General features: G+C 47.0%; 1 protein-coding gene across 3 annotated transcripts in view; it reads right to left on the reverse strand.

The window, feature by feature from the left end:
- The window catches only part of NRP2 (neuropilin 2), an 89094-nt gene that overhangs the window by 50050 nt on the left and 17891 nt on the right, over positions 1-21153 (reverse strand). For all 3 annotated transcript variants that reach the window (XM_027880188.1, XM_027880187.1, XM_027880189.1), the window contains exons 3-7: positions 10234-10415; positions 5771-6001; positions 5041-5196; positions 3060-3229; positions 1883-2038 (exon numbers count right to left, since the gene is read on the reverse strand). In XM_027880188.1, the coding sequence (XP_027735989.1) occupies positions 1883-2038; positions 3060-3229; positions 5041-5196; positions 5771-6001; positions 10234-10415 (895 nt within the window). The remainder of the gene's footprint in view (positions 1-1882; positions 2039-3059; positions 3230-5040; positions 5197-5770; positions 6002-10233; positions 10416-21153) is intronic.

A 21153-nucleotide genomic window follows, 5' to 3' on the forward strand; every position in this document is an offset into this window, starting at 1 on the left:
TTTTCCTCTTTTTTTATGAAAAGAGAAAACGGAGCAGAAAAAAACTGATGGGACTCAAGGCCAAATCCTGAAATGGTGGCAATTCACGTGGCTATGGGATTGGTTTGGACTGACACCAACCAGGGTTTAGGGTCTCGCTGGAGCGATGTAAATTTGCTCAGCAGCATTGAAACCAGCCTGCTCCACCCTGGCTGAGGATTAAGTGTCCAATGCCCAGGACCTCAAGGATGGGATATTTATGCCTCTCTGCAACTAAAATCACCCTCCAGGCCAGATTCCCGCTACTGTTAGACTCCAAAAGGTGAATTTATTGCTAGTGGTTATTTGAAACACTGAGCTGTGTATTCAGCCCATCTCTCTGCCTAGCATAATGCCAGCCTCCTGCCTGTTTCAGCTTACAGAAATGGACCCAATGAGACCACAAACTCACCCATTAGCACAAGGTGCCCGCCTGATGGCCCTGGTTCACAGAAAGCTCTACTGTGACCAGTGGGTCCTGGGAGAGTCCCCACACCATGGCCACTGTGTTAGAGGTATACATGAGCTCTGCCATGAACTACTGCCCTGGAGCCAGTCCACCTGAGACCTTGGGCAGCCCAGCTGCTGACCCTCCTATGTTGTACTGGGCTGCCCTATGCCTCCATTTCTCTACCTCTAAAATAGGACTAACACCACCTCACTGGCATGCCAGGAGCTTAAATACTCCAAATATTGGAGGTATGAGACCCCGATAGGGACCTCTGCACAGAGACGACTCATTCTGGGAAGCAGAGGGAATTTGAACCTGAGACACACATGTGGGGAAGGGGAAATCACAGAGCCCGGAAGGAAGGAAATGTCTGGATGAATCCTGGACAAGGCAGGCTACTGCATTTCATGTGAGAAGTGCCTGTGCCAGCAAACGGAGAGGACAGCTAATTTAACAGAAGTGCTGAGCAATCAGAAGTTACGGGGACGTGCGTGTGGGGGAAGGTGTGTGGGACCCCAGGCACAGAGTTCACACAGGCAGACTATGGCACATCAGCGGGGAGGACCCGAATGTGGCAGCAGAGCTGGTGGGCACCACAGAAGAGCAGGGAAGCACTTTCTCAAAGCACCCTTAACCAGCGGACAACCACATGACCAAGGCAATTGACAGAGCAGGACCAACCAGCCCAGCACCGTGGCTGCCTTAACCCTCCTGCCCATACAGCAAAGCTTCCACGCAGACCACACCAAGTTTATCTTTCCTGGCCACATACCAGCACCCCCAAGGCTTCAAACAGCTCACCACCCGTATTTACCCTCCCTCCCACCTCTCTTGTGTGTCCCAGAAACACAGCAAGAGCATGCACAGCTCCCAGTGCTCAAAGCACCCTTGCTGACCATGCCTGCTAGCACAGATCCCACAGCTCTGGCAGCCTGAATTGCTTCTCATTATTTATTGTTCATTTTGTTCTCTGGGACAGTGCGATCGCCTCTTAGGATTTGTGCCCTTTCATTTCCAGGCCTCAGTAACTCCTGAACTACAGTTTCATGTGGTTTTGTGATTGTTAACCCAGCATGCAGACGGGTGTATGACCATAAAAGCTCAATGAATCTTGTATGGCAAAACACAGGCTGTGAAAGCATTTTCTTCTTCATTTGCAGTCAAAGAACATAGTCTCACCACCACGAAAGATGCAGCAGCAGCCAGGTTTTCCAAGGAATATGTTTCCTCATTGCTGTGCAGAGGAGAAAGGCCTATTTCTGCTCAAAACATCATCAGTCTTTCAGCCATCATCAGAAAAAGGGTCCCTCACAGATTAAACCCTCTGGAACTGTAAAATTTCTCTGTTCTCTTCCCTCCTGTTGGCTGCAAGACTCACCAAGGTGCAATCAAAAGAGACAAAAAGGTCTTTACCTTGTGGTTTTTCCCATGTCGGTACATCATCCAGTCCTCCCCATTGGTGCTGACCTCCAGCTTGTAGGTACGGACATAGTAGCCCTTCTGGGTTTCTCTCGAGATGGCACCCTGTGTGGCAATGGCTGTGAGAACAGTCAGGAAGTGGAGGTCCACCTTTCAAGGGGAAAAAGGAACAAGAGAGAGAGTGGTGAACATGTGAGAGCCCTGGGTGGCTAGTTAGTTCCTCCCTCTGTCTTTGAAAAACGAAAAGGTGCAAATTCAGCCTGTCTCACTCTCTCTCTAAGTGCTCAGTTCAACAGGCACAACCTCCTCAGGCTGACTTAAGCAGGATAAGAACCATGGGACAAGAATTACTAATGATCTTCATATCCACTCATGGGACCACCATAAAGCCTTCTTCCTGCCTCAGACCAAGCAGCAGGATCTGCACAGATGCTCATGTCCATTAAAGCAGGACAGAGACTGACTTTTTCCATGTAAAATAATCCAATTAGCAAGTGCTGCAGTTCGTGGTTTTCCCTTGTTGGTTTTCTCCTTTTTTTTTTTTTTTTTTACAACGTGGGTTGAGAAAGGTCAACAGAGCTGGCTTAGTAGCCCTGCCATGAATGAAGAATGAGACGTCTGCTAGAGGCAATGACATTCACCACCTCCCGCTCCCAGTGCCCTTTAGCAAGCAGTGTCTCCCGGCAGTGTGACACAGCCAGAAGCCCTGTGCGGACAGACTGTGGCTCTAACCAGCTCGCAGGGAAAGCCTTTGCTCTGTCAGCCCCCACCTGACATTAGCCTGCTCATTCTCCCTGCATCACTGATGAGATAAATATTATTCTTGTTTTTCCACACACCCCCTGGAGACTTTGATCCTCAGGCCAGTGTTGGAGTCAGTGGCCCTTGTAAGTGGTAGAGGTCTCTCAGACTCTGTCAGTCTGCTGGAAAGTCCATCAAGGTTTTGGGCAGGAAGGAGGGGGTGGGAGAGGGACAGAGGATTGAATCAGTCCTTGGGCGGGCAAGCTAATGGAAGAGCCAGCCCCTGGCACTGCAGCTCCCCTGCTGTTTGCTCCCCATGAGCCACATAGGCAATAAAAAATTCAACAAGCCTTATGGTCAAGGGTCAGTTTAACAGCATGACACTCCATTTGGTGGGGGAAGAGGCGAGGAGGCTGGAAAGGGTGCATACCTGGAGGTACTCTTTGTTGCTGTCGACATTGGGAGTCCAGCCATTGTCATCACTGTTGAGGCGGCTCTGCTGAGGGGTCCATCGCCCATCTGAGTAGGTGGAGGAGGCACTGATCTGCATGTTGGAGATCCTGCCAGACTCCATCCCCAGAGGCACATTGCACTGGAAGTCTAGAGCAGACACACACATACACAGAGATAAGTTTACAGCCTCAGTACTTCACCCCCAAGTGAAAAGCAGCCCTGAACTAATCTCCCCAGCTAACCCTGAAGCAAAGCTGCCTGTCTGGAAAGATGAACAGATCTGCACCATCTTGAAGGCTGTGCGTGCTCACAGATGGCACTGAAAAGCTGATGGCCCTCTGAACATTAATACAGCCCAGATCTTTCTTTCTCTCCTTCACCTTTGCTCAGTTTTGACATAATTCTGTCTCTTCCCTCCCTCCACCTCCACCAAGCTCTCCCAAGTCCTCTTGTCACGAAGTTCCCATCTTCTTGAAGGCTGTAGGTGAAACCTAAGCACTGACAAGGTAAGGGGTACAGACAGACACATCAGGAGGGTGCTTACTGATGTGCTGCTGGCAGGAACATCAAGGACTGGAACGGGCAGGTCTAAAGGTTTTGTGCGTGTGTGAGAGTATGGACGTGTGTCTGTATTGTCTATGTGCATGTGCTATAGGTGGTATCAGGCCCATAGGAATTAACCAGACAAGGCTATGAAAGGCTCTGGTATGCTTTCATTTGGATCTCCTCACTTCTAAAGCTTTAAAAGTCAAAATTGGCTCAATTTTATGGCACATCTTACATATTTTACGTCAGCGGTCCTGTGACTGAAAATATTGCACGGGGCCAAGAGGGCTGCTGCTGTAAACCAATGGGGCTCCACTGAACTGCCTGTGTTTTTAATGTGGCTAAGTCAACCTTGAGTAGAAATGATGGACCAAGTTAAGATGTCAGTGGTATTATTAAAGTTTCCATTTATACCACCATAAATAAAAACAGGCATAGCCCTTTAACACCTCTTGTGCTTGATTTTTCAAGCTTTAACACCTTATTCCCACATTCTTTTAAAGAACAGAATAGAGGAGGGATTAAAGAACAGATCAACTGAGTATGGCAGTAGGTAATAGTGAAGAGCTCATGCTTGTCCATAACTCTCACAGCCTCAGCAGTACTTCCCTTACTCAGTCACAGTGCAAGAGCTTGTAACCCTACTGCCCTGGTGCTGCACAACCCCTACTCTATCCTGCTGTCTATCATAGGCTTTCAGCAGCGGGTCAGGGACTCCTTCTCCTTCTCTGGGACTGAGGGGCGTACTGAAGGCTTCTTCTGCTGCATCAAAATTCACTGAGAACAGAGGTCAAGGACAGTAGCTCTGATGCAAAAATATCAAGGGAAAACAAATGGAACCTTTCCTGGCCTGGAAGTGTTATCACAAAGAATCAAAATGCTCTTCATTCTCAAAATACACAACTTACTTCCTCACTCCACATCAATTTACCTCCCTTATTTAGGGTTATAAAACAAAATTTGGCTTGAAATTCTCAGAGCTTTAAGCATTTTTTAATTAGACAGCCAAGAAATTCCAATTTGTGGTTTGGGGCTGTGAATCTTTGGAAGACTAGAGAGAGAGAGAGAGAGAGAGAGAGAGAGAGAGATTGTATTTTCCCCCATGCTTTAAAGAATCTGCTGCACACACTGGGCTGAAGTCTTCCTCTAAATCCTTTGGGCTGAGCATATCCATGAAGGATTCTAGCCCAATACGTATTGAGAAGACTTCAAAAGCAAGTGAAAAGTCAAAAAAAAAGTCAGAAAGTGAGATTCTTACTGAAATCTCATTTCTATCAGAAAAAGTGTACACACCTAAACTGCATAAATGGTGGGGAACCAGCCCCTGGACACACTGCTGCCTGCACGTGCCAAATGAAAAATAGGAAAAACAGGTGACAGAACTAAGTCATGCACCCACATTTCCAACTTACTTTCTGGGACTTCCTGATGTATCAAGTAGTACTGAGCAGAGAAACCATCCTTAGCCACAGCCAGGTCCGTGTGGAAGGTGAGAGAGAGGACGCCGGTGGTTGAGCGGATGTCCGATGGCATCTTAGTGCCACAATACCTGCCTATCAAGGGGCCAACTGCAAAAGAAAGAGCAGCAAAGGTAATGCCTACTTTTCCACTAGCCTCCTGGATCATCAGCAGATGGGCATCACTCAGCAGGGATGCCTTAGCAGGACCGATTGGGATAAAAGAAAGGCTGTAGGGATGGGCTATTTTTTATATCCACTGGCCTGGTGCCATGCAGTATGCCATGCAGAAATATCCACCGCAGCAGGCACTGCTCTGCAAGTGCTGGGAAATGCTCCAAAATGCTCTGTTTTTCTGTGATACAGGGTAGCGATGTTCTCCCATTATTGCATGAACCCATTGCCCTTCCCTGAGGGAAGACCAGTGGTATGTTGGAGTGTCCCATGGGGCTTTTCAGATCAGTGGTTAGTTACAACAGAGCAGTAGTTTGGGGTTTAATGAACGCAGTCTTCTGTAAGCACACTGTCCCCAAGCGGGCCATGGAGTGCCCCAAAAGCAGGCTGCATGCTGCAGGCACCTTTGAGGTTAGACACCTTTGGTGTTCAGGTACAGACTGCACAGTTTTGGAGCTTTGTGAAACACCAAGAAAGGTTGAGGATAGCAGCACAGCACTCCATGGCTTACCCTGAGGGATGCCATCCCAGATGTCCAGCCAGTCGTACTTGCAGTCTCCTTCCCCTGCCTGCAGTGGGTCGTGCTCGAGGTCGAAAAGCACAAAGTGGAGGAGGATTTCTGTCTTTGGCTTGGCTATGATGGTGAAGACACAGTCCAGGTTGTGTGGATACTTGTCAGGGAAACCTGGAGACTCAATAGTGCCGTTGGAGGCAGTGAAGTTTCTGGAGCAGTCCTCAGAGCCTGTAGCAGCAGGAAAAAACCCAGAGACTTAGCAACAATGCAGCTTAATGCCAACAACTTGACACTGTGGAAACCCCATTTTGAGCTTAGCAGGGCTGTGTATTCATTTCTGGAAATGTCCTGTAAAGAACTATGGGAATTCCTTCAAGAAGTGAGAGGTGGAGAGCATGGTTCTTAATCCCTCAGACAGCTTTGCAAGCGTAACCTGTGCACCACTGCTGACCCTCCCTGACAATTACCTCAAAACCAAAGGACTGAAAGAGTGAGCCAATCCAAAGCCATGGCTGCAGTTTGGCAGGTCAGCATCCTGCCACATCCCCCACACTGGTGGTGGTGGAAAGGAAGGCCACACTGAGCTGGCCTGGCTTCCCCAGCTGGCCCTCTCCACTGTAACCTAGCCCCCAAACACTGACCTGTGTGTGCCAGCAGACCTGTGTGTGCTGCTCCAGAGCCTGTGGAGATGCCAGCCAGCACACAGGGAGCTGACACATGTAGTCCTCACTGACACAGCTGCCATCTGCAGCCATGCAGTAAAGGGCCACAGCGGTTCCAGGTCTGATGGAGGAGCCTCTGTTCAAGGAGTGAGATGTCTGGGATGGGGCAGAAAGGAGTAACGAGATGTATTCTTTCTGGAAAAGCTGCCCCCAGGGGCCAGTCTCCTGAAAACGTCACTCTTCAGGCACCCACATTTGTGCCTCAGTTTCCTCTTGAGAAAATCAAAGACAAATATTTACCCAGTGAAAGGGCCTGGGGAAGGGTGCCAGTGTCTCCACTGTTAGCTGTAAACCCTCAGGAAGTGCACAGTTTGCCTGCAGCCCCCTGAGACCCACGCAAGGGACATGGGCCAGCTCCAGCATACATCCCCACAACGTGGCTACGGCAATACTGGGGTAACAGGGGCCATGGCAGAGGGGTTTCTGCTGAGAACAGGAACAGAGACTTCTTTTTCACAGAACAAGCCATCCACACCAGAAATGCAAGTTATTTCTATCCTTAAGGAAGACCTTTGCGTGGTGAGGAGGGCAGACAATGTTGCCTCTTATTTGTTGCTGACCTCAACACTGGCCTCAACTGCAGCCAGGCCTGCTCCGTGCCCCCTCTCACACAGCCAAGGTGCCTCGGGGTGGCTGGGGAAAGGGGAATTTGTGTGGTATTCATACCACGGTGACTTTGAAACCCTTTAGCTGTGGACAATAGACAACAGAAATCTGCAGCCTGGAGCTATCAGAGGGGAAAGGGGATGTAAGAGAGGCTGCTGGTCACTCCTGCAACCCGGCACTAGCATTCGCAAAGGTTTCTGCTTCACTTTTACCAGAACACTCTCCTTCTCCTCTACAAACCCTTCTGCTCCAGCTCTTCCAGGCAGCACAAGCCTTCCTAGGACTAATGGGAGACTTGTTATTCAATTCAGCATTAACCTACAGGAGTCAGGCCAGCAGCCCGCAGTAATAGCAGGATCTCGCACTGCATTATGCAGTGCCTGGCTGGAGAGCTACTCAGGAGAGGCTCTTAATTGACTATCTAATGAAGCAGCCAGCTTTTCTGGTGTGAACCTGTGGGGTAAAATGCAGAGTTAAAAAATAAGGCCAAACACAAATCACAGCATAATGCCATGAACAGGGATAAGGGTGCACTTCGTTCCAAACAACTTAAAAGACAAACAGATAAATAGGGAAAATAACACAAGCTCCGAGCTAGGGAGAAAATCAAAGACTAAACCCAGAGTCAGGAACTGTCCTCTAGAGACAGGAAAAAGACGTAACTATGACACCGCATTAGACGACATTTTCCTCATGTGGGGCTCTTATCGCATTTGGCATCTTTGTCTACATTTTGGCTGATAGCAGCAAACACAAAGATCAGCTTTTTATAAGGAAGCTGCAGATAATCAACGGGATTCATGCTGGCTTCGGCAGCAGGGCCAGCCTGAGAGACTTTGATGCCCAGAGCTGGAGAGCTCAGGCCAGCCCTGCCAAACTGACTCACAAAGGGAGCAGCAGGGAGGCTGGACCAGCCAGGGCAGGCAGCTCTTTTGTCAGCCCACAGACCGCTCACTGATACCCATCAGGGGACTGTAGACTGGTATGCGGTTGTTTGTATGCAGATTGCTCCTCTCTCACACTGTGATAAAGGAAATGTAGCACAAGGTGTGGAAGTAGATGCTCGATTGAAAAGAGTTGGTTTTTTAGGTCACCTTTAAGAAAGAAGGAATCTGCAGGCACTGCTGCCTTTACTGATGTGGACAATGACAATCTGATGACCTTTAAAGCCAGTGACACCCTTGCTGGTTTCCCTGACAGCTCAGACAGAAACTTGGCCCGTGCCTGCCTGCCTGCCAACAAAAGGCAAGGTTTGTTTGTAGTGTGGTAGCCTCGAAGCCAGCGCTGCCCTCTCTGGGAGCCCTGGCAGGGACAAGGGCTGTGCAGATGTGGGATGGGATTAATCACAAGCTCATCCATACTCCTCTGCCCAAATCTTCCTTGCCAGGCTGGATTTCATGGGGTGCAGCTAGAAGAAAGCATGGTTGTTTCTGGAGAGGATGACTGTCTGCGGGGGGACCAGGGAGGGAGGCAGCAAAAGGAGCGCAAATACCACTTCAGACCTGAAGGCAGTGCTGCAGGAACCTACACTGAGAGACACAAACTGAGCTCCAGCCTGTATCCAACAACTGCACTCTTTCAGATCAGCCCTTGCTTCCATTCCTTCCTACCAGCAACATCTCCTTTCCCCATGAATTTGGTGCCTTGTTGGCTCCCACCTAGACAGAGAGTTCCTGGTTGCTATTCCCTCCCAGAGCATGGCCTGTCCACCTCAGCCAGCTGCACCACCCCACTCAGGTCAGTGGGTGCCCCGTGCCCCAGCTCAGGTCAGGCACAACTCAGCACAGTGTGCTGGGCTCATCACGGGTGTGTACACAGAATGAGAGGCAAGGGGGGCTGAGATGGGTCAGGGGTCTTCCCACCTATACACAGGCATCCTTTGCCATACTTTGTCCTGGCAACTGGCTTTAGCAAACCCCAGTAGCCAGCTGAACCACTAAATGCTTTCAGGACTAATCTGCATCCTAACCATCAACTAACAGCAGTGGTGAACCGGCTGAACAGCAGCTCAGTGGCCAGTTAAGCATTCCAGGCAACCACCAGCAATAGCACTTTCCTCATCCATCTGAACCTTCATACACCTCCTGTCCTCATCATTTCACAATGAATTTGGGGAGTCTCATTCTCTTGCAGCAAAGTCTCCACATTCACATCTACCTGTGGCCAGGCTGTGGGCTGTCTGAACACCTCTGCCTGCTGCACAGATGGGACAGGGTGCCCCAGGCCTCTGGTGCCTGTGCTCCCTGTCTTTTCTTTAAAGAGGCTGGATAAGTAACCCTGTTGTGCTCCTTTCTGGTTCTTCACCGGGTATGGACATTTTTTTTCATGCTGGCTGCAATGACATGAAAGCCGCATGTGTGATTTCTTCCAACACACCACCAAAGGAATGTGGGCACAGGGCAGGCGCCCGCGTATCCATGCAAAACACACTCCTGTTCCCTTGGCACGCAGGCACACTGTTCTCGTGTGCACATAGAGAGGGTTTTATTTTCTCAAGCCTCCTTCTTCCCAGACACAAAAATCCTGGCAAATATTTAGACAGAAACACTATTAAAATGCCTTTGAGCAGCTTTTCCTTTCCTCAATAATAGTTTGGTATTAAACAGAATTATGAATAGTTCCTCTTATATCAGCCTGTAAAGGCACTGCCTCAGACCTTGACAGCATTGCTGACAGCAATCATTTAAAAACCAGAGCTCCCCAGTTACAAACCCCACTTCGAGGCAGGAAAAACACAGAGTCATTGATCAACCCTGAAATGCAACTCCACAGGAGGGGGAGCTCCATGCCCTTCTAAAGAGGGACAATCCCCTAGCACTAACAAGCTCCACACGTCAGGGAGAAAAGATACATGTTTCTAGTCCTCAAATACAAGAGAGCATTTTAGGAAGAACTTCCGCTTTTACTGCCACACTGTGATCCAAAAATGCACTGTAACATGCCACTAATATCTTTACCTTCTTGGAAATGTGATGCATAGGCTTACTTAAATTAAAAAAAAAAAAAAAAAAAAAGTCCTTTATGTCTGGATAACATGCTAGAAATCACACTGAAAACATGGTCAAAGACATCATCTTGTGAACAGAACTACGACAAACAGCCTGGAAGACAGGCACTGACTAAGACACTTACCTGTCTTGTAGATCTCATAGCGCAGAGAGAAGCCGGCACCTTGCCGTGCGTAGTCTGAGGTGAACTTGATATAAAGAGAGGGGCCAGAAGAGATGATAGTAGGAGGTGCTATGTTCCCACAGTGCTTGCCCAGCAGTTCTGCTGCTTCACTGTCCCCATCTCGGATCTCGATGTAGTCATACCTGCGGAGGCAGGTGAAATGGCAATGAAACCATCTGTCAGGGAGCCGCTTCAGGATGCCGGCAACAAACAAAAAACCACTTCTTGGTATTTGCATGTTTCACAGAACGTCTTCCAGACAGGTACCTGGAACTCTCTCACATCACACCACAGCTCCCCAGTACATTTTATCTCTTTTGTCTGGCTATGGTTAGGTCCCTTCCTCTGTTGCAATTCACGTAAGTTATTGCATACACATCCACTCCAACTTTACAGCCAGCATGCAAAATGTAGGACACAATTTACCTCCATTTCCACAAAACTCCTTTGGCATGGGAGAAGCTCAGATACAACTCTCCTGGAGCTACTCTCCTCCTCCTCTGACCTCTCTCCTGAACTGCCATTGTGCTAATTGGCACACCTTACTTTATTCCAGTATCCATGTGAGATTTGGCCAAGCACACGCCAAGCATTAAATTTACAGTGTTCAATCCATGTGAGCAGGTAGGACACCACATTGATCCTTTAACAAGCATGGTCAGTACTTAGCACTAGGACAGTAATTTCTATTAGGTGTTAACAAAGATTTTCTGTGGATGAGAAGTGCTGCGTAAGAGCTGGGTAATGGCACTCACTCCTGCTGATTCTTGTACACCCTGTAACTGCAACCTGCCTTTGCTAAACCCTACTTGGAGATGTTCCACCTTCCCACTGGCATGGTTCCTGGATATCTGACTGGTCCAGTGGAGGGTTAGAAGAACTGCCTCCTGGTACAGAGACAAAAGACTGTTGCAAGGTCTGGATGGAAGGTGAAACAGATTCCTTCATATTTTCTAGGCCATGACTAGGCAAGGTAGTAGTATCAGGCTCTGCGTGCTGTGAAGAAACAAACAGCTTTTACGTGTACATCTTGTTCTTCAGCTGCTTTCTAACACCCACGTTCTCCTGCTCCTCTCTTCCTTTCTGGCCAGCATGCTGCTATTTACAGAAACTGCCCATCTCTCTTTGACTGTTTATTTGCTTTGTATCAACCTGTTTGAACAACATGCTACAGCTCTTCTCACAGGGCCAGGGTGGGAAAAACCATTTCCAGGCTGCCAGGAATCTGCCTTTCTTCTTTGTCACAAGATCTTCTGTTTGGGAATGGAGAGTTGAAAGGAGAAGTAGCTTGCTGGATGCAGAATGATCCTCATGTGACTCATTCCTGTTCTGCAAAGCGCATATCGGCAAGCAACAACCTCAAAACAAACTTACAGGGACTTAGTGTGCTCCTCCACAAAGAAAGATGGCCTGGACAGCTTTGGTTTCACTCCTTTCTGGGACTAAATCAGGCTGAGAGCCAGAAGCAAAATTCCTGCAGATAAAATCCCGCCTATGCTGGAACTGAGCACTCAACTAGCTGCAATTGCCCAACCTTTAACTTCATTACAGACTCAATTGGCTTGGTCAAGGTGAAATTCAAGCAGTCTTGAGAAGTGGCACTCAAACAGGAAGAGCATCTGGCTTAGCTGGTGCGTGGACACACAGCGATGCAAATGAAGACCTGCTCCCTCTGCTCTCTCCTCAGCTCTGCCTAGCTCCCCATCACCTTGTGACCCCTTATTACCCTGACACCATTCAGCAGCACCCTGCACGACCCCAGTAATGTCCATCATGTGCGGCTTGATCCTACCATCTCCCCAGGGAGGAGGAACAGAGAGGGCAGTGTTAGTGCTTCTTCTAAGTAGATTTTTCTCCTCCTTGTTTGTCTATTTGTTTAAAGTAGTACTGAGCAAACAGCAGGGACATTTTGTTCTCTAAATAACCACTTGCTTTCAGCGTGCTTGCAACCCTTTCACATCCGAAGTGCACATCTGTGCCGCAGGACTACTGGCTACTCGCGAAATTGTGAATATGTGGCAAAAAATTAATTTGGCAAAAGCATGAATGTTGGCAAAACACAGTTAATGGATTGGATTGTAAAAGCTGCCATTTGCATGGCACAGGCAGAGGTTAGCTGCATCCCAGGGAATCACATCTGCTTGTGTCCTCGTGGGGTTGTTAACTCGCCAACACAGTACATGGCTTCAACTACTTGACTGAAATGATCACAGCTTCTGCTGCAGCCAGCACACCAAACATCCTAGTGCTGTCCACATGGCTCCTCAAGACACCCAGTGCTGTAGGAGCATTGCAATTTCAGAAGTAAGTTCTGGACCAAGAAATATTTGCTTATTGAATGGGTGAATGACTTCCAATAATACATACAATTTGGGAATATTGCAATTTGCTCATGGGCAATCTGCAAATGGAAAATTGAAAGAACGAATCTAGTAAATAAATCATCAGGAAATATTTGCCTCTCTGAGCTAAACCCTCTTTGGCTTCATTCACGCATCTAACTGAGCTTTCTCATACTGTAGCTAATCCTTAATAAATCAAATGTTAAAAACAACTAGAAACAAGCCCTTAAGAGAAGGTCAGGGAATCATTTTTGCCAAATGTAAAATGAACATAAATGCATAAGAGTTTTCTTTCCTAGTTAAAAAATCTTGGCACAAGTCCTCTGCTCTTTATGAGGCAAAACTTTTTTTTTCAGGCCATACAAACAGAAGGTGAATTGGGGAAGTATTACACTTGGGAGATAGCTCCTACCCAGATGAGTAGGAGCACCTACTTACTTCCTTTCCACCACAGCAAATAAGCTTTAGGCTTTTAAAATGAAACACTGAAGACATCCAGTCCAAACTGATAAACTTCCAAACTTCAGCAAGAGTGCCAGCTAATCCCCACCACAGATTCTTTTGGAATCATGTGCTTCAGATATGTAGCCCTCAATCAAACAAACTGATAAACCTTGTTCTCCTCACACCAGTTCGCTGGACATGTTACAATCTAATTTGGCTAAACCTTTGCTCCTATTAAGCTTAAGCATGGTTTCCAGACTTTCTGCTTCTCATGTGAAAAAGAAGAAGAAAAACTGGAAGGAAGAAAACCCAGCCCTGGGGGTGCTTTGTACTCTAACCATTTAATTTTCAGATAATTACAGACTAGGGCACAGCTGGGTGGGACACATTCATGCTGCAATGGCATCCAAACTGTCTCGTACAGTGCCCAGCAATTTGCATTTCACTCGTATAACCAAATGCATTGTTTCAGTCATCATGCACCAACATCCTCATGGCCTGACCTCTCTGGCATTACCTCCAGTGGGCATGCTGCCACCTCCAAGCACATTTCATGGCCCCTTCTCCCCACCTAGGCATTGCTCCAATGAGTCAAGCATAAGCATGTGAGGGCAGGGTGCAGCCTCCATATCCCACAAGTGTAATCAGTGGATTTTTGCAGGGAAGGTGACCACAGCTGGCTGCTCCTCTAGTGGCAGGATATTCTCAGCTGCCACTTGACTGGGAAGGCCAGTGAGTTGGTTTGAAACTGCCTCAAAGAGCTTTCCACCAGGGAGTTTTAAGGCAGGGAGGCAAAGCTGAAGTGCTTTTAACTGCCCAGACAATGGGGGTTGAGAAAGAAAGGAAATACATTGCTTAGATGCTCTTCTTGGAGCTGTTTAACAGAATTAAACATTAAATGTACAATGCTTACAAATAGTACTGTCTTTTTTTGCAGATTTTTAGTAGAAAGGGCTTTGCTGATGTTAAGAGAGCTTTTATTAACTAATTATAAAGCACTTCTAATGCCTGTATTACTCATGCTTGTTTGCTTGCTTTTTCCTCCAGTCAACCTCTCTGCTTCCCTGTTTTTCCTTTCTATTCTCCCTAAGTCACTTTGCTGCTGACTCTGCAAATGAGGTGCAACAAAGGCAAACAAGCCCCAGTCGTAGGGATTATGAGAAGACCTTCACCTTTTCAGTTCTTTTTTTTTGTTGTGAAATAGCTAATCTGCTCTCTGGCCATTGAGCTGTGCTCCATGATCCCCTGGGGCCAGCACAGACCTCCCAGGTGCCCACCCAGGCACTGCTGAGTTCCAGAAACACTACAACCCACGTGGGGAACAGCTCTGGGTGCTTCTCTTCTGAGGGACAGGACCCAGCACAAAGCGATTTTATGATTCATACTGCTCTACACATAACCAACAAATCTGTTGCTCCTCAGCCCCAGGTCCTAAGAGATGCTGAGTTCTTCCCCACTGAAACACACTTCAAAGGCTTTACAGGGACATTAGGTTAGAATGGGGAGAAATACAATCGACAAATTACTTATGTGTTCACAGTCCTATCGTGAGTCCTCCCAATACGCAAACTTGTGCAAGCCTTGCTTCAAAGCCTGAGGAAGGCTGGCTTCCCAGGCCAAGCTCTGACCTAGCTGACAGCTTTCTCAGTCTCTTCCTAGAGTGACAATTTGAAGTAGGTGAGGCCCTGCACTCAGCAAAGCCTGTTTTCCAAAGCTTGCCAGGGCTGGAGAGAGTTGCAAGGCTCTAACCTGAACTTCCCCAATGTTTAATTTGGAGCTATTATTTATAGGCGTTTCCATGGGGCTCATGACTGCAGCTGGCAAACAGCAGTGATGGGATTCTCACGAGACCCTGGGAGGTAGGAAGGCTGAGAGGAGCAGTGTCTGGCCCAAGGTCACACAAGAAGTTTGCAGAACAGCCAAGAATAGAAGCCAGCCTCCATTGGACAGATTATATTATATTGGAGAAGTCTGGCCTAGATAGGCAGAGAGACAAATAGGTACTGACTGCATGTCAACAACCCCAAATTTGGGAATGCCCAGTGCTGACTTGAGCCTTCAAGACCCCTGACCTGCTTGAACCACAGTCACTGTGTCTTGAATGCATCTACTGAGGACAGGAAGAGAAACTGCAATTATAGTGAAATTCAGCAGGCATTAATACTCTGCAGGTAGCTGGGGAAGGTCTGTGCTTAGCCACAATGGCAGTTGCTAAATGCAATTGCTTCCCCTTTGAAAAAGTGGTTTATTTCTCAGAAATTGCTGTAAAAAGCCATAAGGGGTTTTAAACATCCTCTAAGAACAGGGGGTTTCTTAAAAATTAAACAGCAGTTGCAGTATAGAGAGAGTTAAGAAATAGTGAACCTGCATCTCTGTGCTTGCTTTGTAATCAAGGGGTGGCTAGAATTAATGTCTATTATATGCTAGTTGGCTTAGTCGATTTTTCTGTGTCACCACCCATCTTCACGCTTTTTTGTACATCACCTTCAAACCAAATCCTTATTCCATGGCTGGTTACATTGTGTAAGACAAGAAAACTTTTCTGTGGTGTTTACACCATCTCGAGAACTGCAGGACTTACCCTTCAAAGATAAAACTGTTCCAGAAGCTATTGAGGACTTTTAAATTATATTTTTTTCATAGCCATGATAGCAGAGGCAAGCACCACTGCTGTCTGACAAAACAAGAGCAATGAAGTTTGATCTTAGCTGCCAGCCCTTAATCAGGGTAATTAATTATAAATACAGCAGATGAATTGGATTCTCCTTTGACTTGAACTGGTTTTACACATGTGTAACTCATCATTTTAAGGGTAATCACTCCTAATTTATCCTGTGAGAAGAGAATCAGTCCTCATAGACACAGATCCTGATATATTTGTGCACAGACCTAAAAAGCCTTTATCACATTTAGCTTAAGCCAACTAAATGTCCTATGCTCTCAGTGGAAGCAGACTTCTCACACGCAGCTTGAGACGATGTTAATCGTTCTTCTGCACTGACTACATAGGTACTTTAAATCACTCTCGGTGACTGGACGTGAACTTTGGGTGGCTGAACATCGGAGAGATGAACTGGGTCTCAGCCTGCAGCTTTTAGGGTGGTTTTTTCCCATGCTGAGACAAAAGATGCTCACAGAGCTTGCCCTTGTTTTGCCCTGATGGAAATAACTGTCCCTGGCAACAACAGAAAGAAATCAGCTAAAACTCTCTGAATCTTAAGGGATTTCACTGGATTTCAGTGACTAAAATGACAAAAATCCAATGGCAGCAGGGGGAGAGCCAGGCTGGGAGGGGGCATGGGGTGATGGCACAGGCTTAATTGCTTAGGGTTTCTCAGAAGTTTGTTTTGAATTTGTTGCATCCAATTATGTCTTGTGTAACCACAGTATTGCGGGGGGTTGTAATCATTATACTGTGCTTTGGATTATTTTACTATCTCTTAAAAAAATCATACCAGAATTTCTGAGAACTGAAAAAAATCCAGTTATCCAGTCAAAGAGAAAAGAAAAAAGAGAAAAAAGGAAAAATGAGAAGAAAAATAGAGAGAGGGAAAGAAAATAAGCTTATCAGATTGGAGAACTCCTTCAAAAATGCCTTGAAGACAAAAAATGAAAACTACAAATAGTCTCTATTTATACTCTTTGGGTTGTTGCTTTCACCTCCTAACTAGCACCGCTGACGGCAAGTCCCTCAGCACCTACTGCTAACTTAAGCAGGGGGGAAAAAAGGTAGCCAAAAAACATCATGCAAAGGGAGGAATAAAACATAGCTGTAAACTGCTCCTGTGGCAAGTTCTGATTCAGGAGGGAATTTCAGCTCCTAGCATGCTGCTGCCCTCCCCTGAGACAGGAGAGCAAAGGCTCCCCCGCGATTTGCTGTTCATGCCCGGGCTGCCTTCTTCAAGCTGTGTTGCCAGATCGTTGTGGAAAGGCGCGTTGGAGTAGAGAAGTGCTCTCATCTGGGGCATGTCTGGAAAACCTTTCGTTATATAAGAAAAAGAGATGTGCTAATGTGCACTTTGGGGGTTTTCTGCAGGCTGTTGTTCAGGAGTTACACATGGCTGTTTAATTTTATTTCTGTCTCCAAAACCATCTCTATAAATTCCTCACACATCTATCTTTAGCTACAGGGGCCTTTTGTTGCAATATGTCTTTGGTATTCTTTTGGGGGGGGGGGAAATCATGGTGAAATCAGGAATAAAATATATAAAGGATGATAAGAATAAGCCCCCTTTCCATGGCATTCTGCCTTATGTTGCTGCTCTAAGGGAACTGAAGCAACTCACAACCCTTTCATACCCCAAAATGCAGGACACTTGAGAAAATGCATTTGCACTTTTCTCCTTCTGCTACAATCCATCTGTGGAAAAAATTCGACTTTGGTTTCTATGTCATTTTACTGTCACCACTCACAGGCACTTGATCACTAAGAGAAATTAAAAAATGTATATAATAAACAACAACAACCACAAAAGGAGAATTTACTGCTGAAAAGCATCAGAGCAGGCAGAAAGCAGGGGCAAATGCTCACTTTGCTCTCCCTGCAGTAGGGAGAACAGGTTTCCCTCTCCTGATGGGATCCAGTGCCCAACAGCCCAGGTAATGGAGCTTGGGCCACGCTAGCCCTGGTGGCTGAAGGTCTGGGGTGCTGATGAGTATTAGGGAACTCTCACATGGTCTGCTGTGCAGCCCTTTTCCCGGAGGAGCAAGTGATATCCCATCATACCTCGATGGTGTAGTGTCAGTCAAGGCCTTGGACACAACATGCATTGAAGAACAAAAAGATAGTAAAAACTGGGATCCGATGGGAGCTTTGTAGCTGAGCTTTCCACTGTCATTTATTTGCACTGGCTTTTTTCTTCAGCACAAAACTGAAATAAACACCTCGTTAAGCACCAGTTGTATAAAGCAGGTTGTAAGAACAGAGACCTGACCAGCCCTTCCTCACTCTCCTGGCTGTCTACATCCCTCGCTAATGAGTGATGGCCACCCTGGGACTGGCCCACCACGGGGTGGCTTTCTGACCCCACATATTCTCAGAAACAGCCTGTCACAGCCCAGCTTCTGCCTTAGCTGACGCACAAGTAAGTAAAGCTCTGCCGCCAAGATTGGCCTTCAGTCTCCGCCATTTGAGCATTTCCACAACCCAACCATGCCAGCTTGCAGTAAGAGCAGTTTTTGAGGCAAACAACACACCAAATCTGCTGATCTCTCTTTGAATACTATATAGCTAGCACAGCACATCCTAACCCTTTCTCCCCTCAAAATATGGGCATTTGCAGCTCAGTGGTCATCTAAACCGAGCAACGCTGAGGCTCTGAACACAATCAATGCCTGGCCGAGGGCGAGCACTGTGCCGTGCACATGCCACACCCTGCTGTGCTTCTGCAGCACCAGCGACCTCCCACACGGTTCTCAGAGGCAGCAATACCTATTTGGGGGTGTGGGAGGAATTAGCAGCTGGCAGGGACTGGTTGGTACCCCTGAGGTGAGCTCAGCCCTGCCTGGGACAGCAGGTCAGAGAGGCAGCCACACCAAGATGGAAGAGGGAGACAGAGACAAGAAAGTGGGATGCTGCATGAAGCTGGTTGGTACCTTTTATCCTTAATGTCCTCTGAGAACAGGGGGATGGGACCATCCCATCCCTGTTTCTCCCACAAACATGGGCCCTGCCACTGCTTTGTTCAGAAAGATTTTCTTTCGAGCAACCCTTTGTGTCACCCTCCCGTTCAGCCGTGGCAGTGCGTCTGCTTTGTCCTGCCAGCTCAGCCATGGAGTGTTTACAAGCCTCCCTCACCCTTCCAGGCTGTGGTTCAGCTCCATTGACACCAAAGGCAACAGACTCCTCTCTCGGCGTGTGATGAATCAATTACTTCCTCTGACACTCTATTACTATAGCCCTTACATCTCCAGATTGCAGATGAAAAGACAGGCTGCAAAGGGGGACAGGGAAGGGGAGAGGTCTCCTGAGGTCTCCTTCAATTGAGTTGTTGGACATCTGAAGAAATCCCCATCTGCCATATTTAAAGACACAGAGTGATGTTTTGCTCCTGAACAGCAGAAAAATCAGAGGGTTTTCACAAAAGAAAACCTAAGAAATCAAATGGGTCAAAAAAACTTCAACAAGATGCAGTGAACATAGATCAATGGTGAGTCAGTCCTCTCTGCTGATGGAGATCCCAGACCTTGTTCCTGTCCATGATTATCAGCCAAATATCAGTATTACCAAAGAGACAATCATTACACCTTCCCTTTTCACTGCAAAATAACAATGTAAATGAAACCTCACACCAACACTCTCAAAAGAGGAAGGAAGCTGAGCATATGCCTCAGACTCTCGTGCTGCTGGTGGAGGGGGGAGGGCTGTACTCCTTGTTGGACATCCATCAACAACCCCAGCTCTGACGGTTCCCTGGAGGTTTCTAATGCGTTGAGCACTTCCCATGCAAACACCCTGCGTGCGGCACAGCCTCGGCACGCATGAGGCTGAGCACAGGGGCTCTCCTACCACCAGTGGACGAGTGCTGCCCATTTCAGGAAAGGGGAATTCCACCTCAAAAAATTAGGGGTGCACCCTTCCTCACACAGAGCACAGTGTCTTCTGTACTGCTGCAAGAAGTGACATCTGGGACAGTCCCAGAACAAACGTGGAACAGCCACCCTGCCAGTTTTCATGGCATTTGTAACAGGATGGAGACTTCAGCATAGGATTTCTGCTCTAAGACCCCGCTACTTCAGGCTCTGCTTCTAGGAATTCATTAAGAATAACGTCTCCATGCCTGACCCAGCGTTACTTTAAAACAACACTATACAACTGTGCTGTGATTGCTCGGCAACGCTGTATGTAGATCCTAAGAATTCCTTGGGATTCAGAGGCAGGGGGAACTAAAACCAACAAAACCCCCCTGTAGGTTTTTCACTCTTTCTAATGATCTACTAATCTACTCACTAAGCCAGCATAAGGAAAGCTTTCTATGGTATGTTTGGACTGATATATCAAAGACAGTTGCCTAAAACATCCTAGCTGTGATTAGTGGACCATGACTACTATTAACTTATAAGGAATTCCAGGATCACCAGACTGTGATTTGCAACATATTATTACATTGCCATTCAATGGTGGTGTGCAGCTGCTTGAAAACCGAGAACTAGCCTCAGACTAAAAACTAACCTCACCCAATTCCTTCAAATATGTTCTATGCTGAGCTCTGGCCAAAAGCAAACAAATTTCTTCTGTTTTTCAGTCTGCTCTTTGCAGTCTGTTCTTTTTATTTTGCATTCATATTTAATTGCAGAATTCACACCCAGCCAGAAAAGGCTGGGAACGAACCAGTCGTTGTCTGCGACACTCTAACCTGCCCTTGTGATGCTGCAGCAGCCTTTGGAAGTGAGTGTGCATTGCACTGCTACCTAGACTGGGGTTTATGCCTGCAGATGCCCAGGTCTTCTTTATAAAGGAGGGAATTTAAAATGATTCTCCAGTGCAGGAACAATAAATCAATAGCAGAGAAGGGGAAGAACCCAAATCTCACAACTCCCAGACCTGGAGTTTGCCACTCCCCTGTTACAGCCTGACAATAGGGACGATATCCATTTAGCTAAGGCAAACAGTTTTTACATAAATCGCTATAAAACTTCCCATTGTTTTTACTAAGCTTTGCATGTGGTCCTTAACAAAAAAGGGATTTTTTTTTAAATTAAATATAATTCTGGCACTCTCCTTGCATTCACTAAATCTTCTAACTCCTGCATCCAGACAGCAAATCCATGACATGGAAGAGCACTGCTAATCCCACTGTGCAACACAAAAAAAAGTGACCAAGACTCATATCCTCACAGACATTTATTTAGGCACCTGAGACCTAGCAGTTCAGGATGAGCTTCTGTGAATGGTATCACCTGGTGTCACACAGTGGGCTGGAGCACTGTTGCAAAGACAGTCAAGGGCCTCAGGGTCTACTGAAAGCACGAGCACCCCAACACTGTGGTTAACAGGCCATTTCAGTGGGAGTGCTCTACTGCTATCCTATTGCTGACCCCATGAAGCACAGATGCAAAGATGCAACGGGCTTAGAGCTGGAATGTGGCTTACTTA

Source organism: Empidonax traillii, unplaced genomic scaffold, assembly GCF_003031625.1.
Source record: "Empidonax traillii isolate 1590-97213 ecotype Southwest subspecies unplaced genomic scaffold, ASM303162v1 scaffold65:size4453928, whole genome shotgun sequence".
In the NCBI taxonomy this organism is placed as follows: Eukaryota; Metazoa; Chordata; class Aves; order Passeriformes; family Tyrannidae; genus Empidonax; species Empidonax traillii.